This window comes from Etheostoma cragini, chromosome 1 (assembly GCF_013103735.1).
Source record: "Etheostoma cragini isolate CJK2018 chromosome 1, CSU_Ecrag_1.0, whole genome shotgun sequence".
Lineage (NCBI taxonomy): Eukaryota > Metazoa > Chordata > Actinopteri > Perciformes > Percidae > Etheostoma > Etheostoma cragini.
The window spans coordinates 2244510-2251451 of NC_048407.1; the positions used below are offsets into that span (position 1 = coordinate 2244510).

At 40.2% G+C, this 6942-nt stretch overlaps 1 protein-coding gene across 1 annotated transcript; it reads right to left on the reverse strand.

Annotated features, from left to right (window-relative positions):
* Positions 1-3436: 3436 nt before the first annotated feature.
* On the reverse strand, positions 3437-6861 carry phospho2 (phosphatase, orphan 2). Its single transcript, XM_034870358.1, has 4 exons — positions 6598-6861; positions 5470-5548; positions 4922-5016; positions 3437-4108 (listed from the first exon to the last, which is right to left on the reverse strand). Exons 2-4 carry the CDS (start codon positions 5538-5540, stop codon positions 3543-3545), a joined length of 732 nt encoding a protein of 243 aa, XP_034726249.1. The 5' UTR covers positions 5541-5548; positions 6598-6861; the 3' UTR covers positions 3437-3542.
* Between the last annotated feature and the right edge of the window lie 81 nt (positions 6862-6942).

Consider the following 6942-nt stretch of genomic DNA (forward strand, 5'->3'; position numbering starts at 1 on the left):
GAGTAAACTTCCAAGACTTATGCAACTAAGCATCTTCCTTTAATACAGCGAGCCTCATCTAAAGCTTCTTCCCACTGAATGGTGAATTTAGAAAGTAAACAAAGCCTGCTGAGTCTTGGATCATAATATCAGGTTAGATCTCAGGCAGGCGCTGTCTCACTGAGTTGTTGGCATGCATCCATCTTCAATTCCGTCTCCAAATCCCTCTCCATTTGTGCCGATGCTGTGATGCTGTTTTTGTTTTCTTCCTGTCAGTCTTGGGAAGGAATGTCTTTGCAGGTTGTATCTGCCTACCTGAGAAGTGAGGATAAATCAGTTCTTCATTTAACTTTTGGCTGAAGGTTGGGTGAAAAACAGATCCGTTATCAATAATAATGATTTTAGCAAAAAGTGAAGATAAATCAATGACCGTTACTAAGTTGGATATATTTAACATCTCTCATCATTTCCATAGGATGAAGCTCACTGGCTTTGGTAAGCCCCTGAACGTTTCTCTAGACTCTCGGTGACCTACTTGGTCGGCTCAAACCTTTCATTCACCATAAAAGAACTTAACCCAGTACGTTTAGAAGGGAGACTTGCAGTCACTCAAGAGTCCTGGCATCTGGTCTGCGATTGTAAAGGCGATTGTAAAGAGGCCTTTACTTCTCCCGTGTGCAATATTAACACGCTAACCTGCTAAACTAACATGGTGAACACAACAAATATTATAACTTGTTAACCCTCATGTTGTCCTCGGGTCGATTGACCCATTTTCCTATATCAATGTTCTTTTTAATTACCCAAAATAAAATGATTGATGGATTTGGCAAGTAAAAATCTCTACTTTCATACATTTTTGGGTCTCAAATTTTATAGTCTCTAATATTAAAGAGACTAAAATAATAAAAATAACTACAAATAATTTAGAAAAAAAAGTTTGGAAATAGTATTGAGTAAAAGTTGACATATTCCAGTCTGTGATTATCATCAACATCCATTCCTTTAATTTTAGTCTCAATAATTCCTAATTTCTGCTTTTCTAACTCAAACATTAGGTATAATTTCCTATTAATGAGGTTTATTGACCATATATTCCAAAAAGAATCACTGTAAATAACTACCGAAGGACCCGAAAGCACTGTAATGTCCAACTGTGATGTCTTTGGTGCATGTGGAGCCGGAGCAGTCCGAGTCCTGGATGTATAGATAGATGACTCAGTAAACCTGGAGGGTATGGTAAGAAAAAAAAAGAAATGGGACCTTTTGTTGATTTAGCATAAACATTAGTTTGAGGTTTATTCATTTGATTGAAGTTTGATTGAAAAAATCCAGACAGCTTCACATTTAGGACTACAAACCACAGACGTGAGGTGTGAAACGGCCCAAATCCCTGAAGAGGTGGCAGAGATGTTTACAGCCACAGAGCAGCAAATATCAGATACAGAGCAGAAATGTTATCCCAAATCCAACCTGTTACATGAATGTGTGTGTTAAGTAATATTAGCATGGGCGTCAGTTTGGTTTGAAATGTGCTGAGGACAGAGACGCGTTCGGAAGTGCATTTCCAGAAGTGCTGGGTACAATGATGCGTTCCTTTTTTCCCTCTTTTGTGCAGGTCATGTTCTGAAAGACGCTGTCCTGTAGATAACTAATGAAAAATGAATAACCATGTGGTTTAATGTACTTAAACAATGATCATTCATCACCAAATGTCTCTTTCATATTGCTCCTCATAACCACTGAAAACTCTTAAAAATATCTTACCCAAAGTCCTATTATTATGGCTGTGCACAGCAAATTCTCCCATCATGCACTGCACTGTCTGAGCCAAAGGAATACATGCTTTCATTTTGATTATAGTAGTGGAGTGAAAACATTACATTTTTTATATTTCACTTAAGCAGCATATAGCCTTATATAACACCTTCTGCTAGTTTCTGCTAGCTGGTAAGGTGTGCGATGTAGCGTTGCATATTAATTGAGGTGTAATTCATCCGTGTCCATTCATTCTTTATTGAGAAACAGTTCTTTTTATAAATGAGTTGTTCACTTCGAAACCTAAGTTTGCACACAGCTCACATTGTCGGCTCACGTTTCCAAGCTAGCTAGCTACCTCGCCACATGGCACATTTCACAAAATAAAGGAATTATTCAGCTATATCTGCTTATAATATAATAATATAAGAGTTAGCTTCTATCTGCATACAACATATAGGCCAGATGAGCCCTATATGTGAATTTTATTCACATTATTTCCCATTCATTCCCCAATCCCAAGTCCCCACCTTGAATATCGGATATGAGTTTTTGCAACCCCTGATTTTAAATTATTAAATAATAAAAGGATGGATTCCATGTAGCTGCCTTAGTTTCAGATACAGAATATATTCTGGCTCACTGTCCCACTAACTTGGCCGTGTTTTTAGTTTGACCTATTGCAATTTAACATGTACCGTTAACCCATAGATAAAGCCATAAAGTGTATTTTTATGTTTTATAGTGTTTTTTAAAAAGCATAAGTTAGCTAGAGTGCTCTGCAAAGGTCTTTGTGTATAACTGATTTTTATAAAATGTTACTCACACATTTTGTAATGACATTTAAGGTCAATTCCGGCTCATAATGAACTTAGGGGTTATTAACACCCAAACCACGGACGTCGAGCAACCAGTAGCATCGCTCAAGCAGGGTGTTCATCGTTCAACTAGTCATGACTGATTTCCCAAGATGCCGCCTGCCTATATACACGAATGATAATGTCTTAATAAACTATATTTTTAATAAACTGTCTGTACACTTACAACGTTCTCAACGCTTCGGTTTACATGTAGGGTGCTATTCTGAGCCTCGATAGTGGTATGGAAATAGCAATTTATTTTAACGTCCTCCATGCCCTGACTATTACCATTATAAGGTAATCAGCTGTTTGCACTAGCTTGTTTCAAGCTAGAGAGCACAAGTTGCTATTATATTAGATATTATCAATAAAAGGCAACATGTGAACATAGATCCCCACATGGGGAGGAGGGCCACATCATCATGGCCACCAACAGAACTCAGCAAAGATTCTTCTTTCTCGGGTTTTAACTTCCGGATGTTCACTGAACGAATGGCTTTGCTCGCATCTTTTTTCCGCCACTATTAGTAGGGAACTCACCGAAGATTACCAGAAAACCCGCCAATATCCAACAAACCCACACACAGTACTGAATCATGAAAACTGAGCGGAAGTACGTACGCGGGCGTAGCCGGGCTACCATTCCCCACCTCATCCTCCAAATTAAAGTAAATCTGATAATAACTGAGAGTCCAACCTTGTTTGAGGGGCTTGTTACTGTTTTGAAAAAAGAAAATATTCATATTTGCTGCAGACACATCTATACAGGATTTTGTACCTGATTCAACTTAATTTTCCCAAAACAATTGTACTTTAAAATGAGAAATACTGTCCAGGCGATGTGAAAGAAAATTTAAAGATTAAGGAGAGCAGCATGTGCCCTCTACAGTACACAATCACAGTGTAATATTTCAGTTACACCTGAGAAGTCAGTCAAGTTCTGTTCTACGGCTGCACACTGGCTTTCAGTTCCTCGAGGATGTCGGTGCCACTGCTCCAGCCAACCACTTTAGCTCGGAGAGAAGCGTTATCTTCCCGTTGTTCCAGCCTGGCCAGCAGTTTCTCCAGAGTGTAGCCCTTCCTGGGCATCACAACATCCCGCCCTCTCAGACAGGAAGTCGGGCAGAGATCGTTCCCGCCATCCCCCGCGTACAACACCCGCTCGTACTCCACGCCTCCGTCCGCCTGCTCTGACAGATACCGCTCCAGGACTCTCCTCTTACAGAGGTTTACGGGGCACCGGTCGCAGTCGTGAGAGTGGTGGCACCGCACCTCCATGTACCCAAGCTCATTGAACCTAGCCGGGTTGGTGAAAACCTGATCCACAGCCGCCTTGAACCCAGATGCGTGGAGGATCCAGTCTATGAACATGGTGTTGGAGTCAGAGATGACTATGCAGTCGATGGTGCTTTTGTGCTCTGATATGAATGTCAGCAAGTCCGTCATCCCAGCTGTGAAGGGGATGGTCTCCATCACGCTGCGGACCCTGTCCGGGCTGATCTGCTGTTCTCCTGGAAGGACACATGGAATCAGTAGGTTGGAGGTAGCAATAGAAATGGCAGGGTTCCCCCTGCCTTTATAAGGTCTAGGTGCAGCACCCGAGCAGTTTTGAGCACCATCTGAGCCAAATGAATGTAAAGGACTTTCCTCAGATCTAATGATTGGAGTTGGTCTTCTTTGGGTTTAAGCTTTTTGAGGGGTATTTATTTATTATCTGCTTCAGATTTTGCAACGTTTTACACATGTGTCATTTTTTCCTCTATGTTGATTTTGTAGTGGCGGCCCGCAATATTTCTGCCGCCATAGTATAAGAAATAGGGCAGACGAACAATGTAGTCGCGGTTGCCTTTAAAATGATGCTGCCGACATCATGCACCCCCATTGGCTGCTGCTCACATTGCAATTTGACTAAAAGTAGAGCTATGCAGAGGTTATTGGGCCCGTCCAGTTACCTAGCTGTTGTTGTGACCAGCTCTCACTGCTAAAAAAAAATCCTAAAGGAAACACTGCATATATGCAAATAATAAGTGTCCAAAATGATGTGAAAAAAGACGCAAAACTATTACAAAAGGGACACATCCACAACTCCAAAACAACCCCAAAGATAACAAAAAATGACCAAAAAGAGACAGAATCACACAAAGAGACACAAAATGTATGGGGAATGTGCTTCTTTTTTTTTAAAGAAAATGCACGTTTTCTTGAGGAAGGACGCCTAAACCCACCGCCATATACGCACACCTACGTCTTCCACACAGCCAAGGAAGACACTGAAACGTTACTGTAGTAACGAATTAATTAATGGCGTACAATAGGAGTCTCACCTATATAGTTCATGACTCGGCCCATGAACTCAGTCCATTGGCCTTTCCTGTAGGACTTCTTCACCGAGTCGGGAAGAGTCTGACCTGGAAGGCATCTGGGAAGAGAGACAAGGAAAGAAAAGATCCACAGTGGGTAAAGTGAGGATTTCAACTGTGGTTCTTTACTGTATAACGTCCTTGTAATAGTACTCTTATATGTATATTTTTTTTACATTTTGTCAAAATACACATATACCAAACTTGTGTTTGGTAAAATATTGTTTATAGTAGGGCTGGGCAATATATCGATATCTTGATATGAGACTAGATATTGTCTTAGATTTTGGATATCTGTTCTATTATTTACCTTTATCCACTAAGACATTACATTTCTGGTGATTATCCAAAACCTCATTGTGTAAATAGGATTTGTTAAAGCACCAATAGTCAAACATACAATATCAACATTGAGGTATCTAGTCAAGAATATCGTGAGATTTGATTTTCTCTATTTCGTCCAGCTATGGTTTATAGCGATAGCTATTTTGATTCATCATTATATTATTTACCTAATCACCCAAGTGTCACTGTTGTCGTCGATCACAGTGTGGTCAAAATCAAACACCATCAGAGTCTTCATTTTTTCACCTGGAAAAAAAGACGTCACTGTTTCAAATAAAGAAAAATGTAGAGCAAGACTTGAAGCAAGGATGCAGTTGGTATTATTTCGGACCAAAAATTAAATTAATAAATAATGCGTCTTACTGTCTGTTATTATCATTAGATGAAGTTGTGTTATGCAAACTTGCCCAGCCATTTTAACCTCTCTGGTTTGGCCGTGACAGGGTTGGATTAGTGTATTATAATAATTATTTATTTATACTTTATTAAGCCCGCAAAGGAAATTACAATGTTTTCACTCTATTATTATAATATATTATACATTACATACAGGCCTGAACTACAATGGGAATACACAGGCATGTTCAGCACCTATTCAACCACTAGTGAGGGGGGCTGCCCATAAAAGGTGCCCAGAGCAGTTGGGGGTTCGGTGCCTTGCTCAAGAGCACCTTGGCAATGCATAGGAGGTGAACTAGCACCTCTCCAGATACCAGTCCTACACCATTATTTAATTTAGTCCGTATGAACCAGCAACCCTCCGGTTCCTAACCCAGCTCCCTACTGGCTGAGTAGGGAGTTGCCCCCCCCATCTTAAAACTATCTACTTGTAACATCCGGTCCTTGACGCTCGACCACCTTATCTTTTATCAGCACAAACCGTGACTGGCCACGATAAACTGTAACGTTGACAACCAACAGTTGCATAGCAATAAATTCGTCATTAAAACTTTTGCTTTTAATGCCGAATGAATCACAAGACATTGATTAACCATGAGATATTTACAGACAGAATTCAAATAACTATATAGGTAAAGTTTGAACGCACTATGTTTTAAATGACTGGTTTTTATAAGAGGTCTGGCGTAACCTCGTCTCCTTACAAGGAAACGGCCTAGCAGCCTGGAAAACCTTCTATTAAAGTTCTGCCTGATTCAATTCAGATTAGGCTCAGGGGGAATAACCGGGATAACAGGGATTTCTGTACTAGAATAGTTAATACCTCAGGTTCAGATACATAACAAACGAGATTTAGCTAGCTAGCTAGATAAAACGGTGACTAACGGCACACTCACCTGTTTGCCTGACATAAATCCGCCGCTCTGTCTTCCTCCTCCTCTTGTTGTGTTAACCACAGACAAGATGTCAACATTCTGAGCTCACTACCGCCACCTACTGGGGAAGGGATGTTTTGTGTTTTTTTGAAGAGTGTATGGAGTTCTTTTTATTAACAATTTCGTAATAAAATTGCTACAACTAACGCACTTGTCACAATATACCGTATTTCTGTTAATATTTACGACCAAAACACCGAGTATGCAGCATGTCCTTCCTATTATTAATGACTACTGAACTACAAGCGAAGTGTACGCATTGAGAACACCTAAAGGCATCATTCCCCCCTTTTAACCACTTGGTGG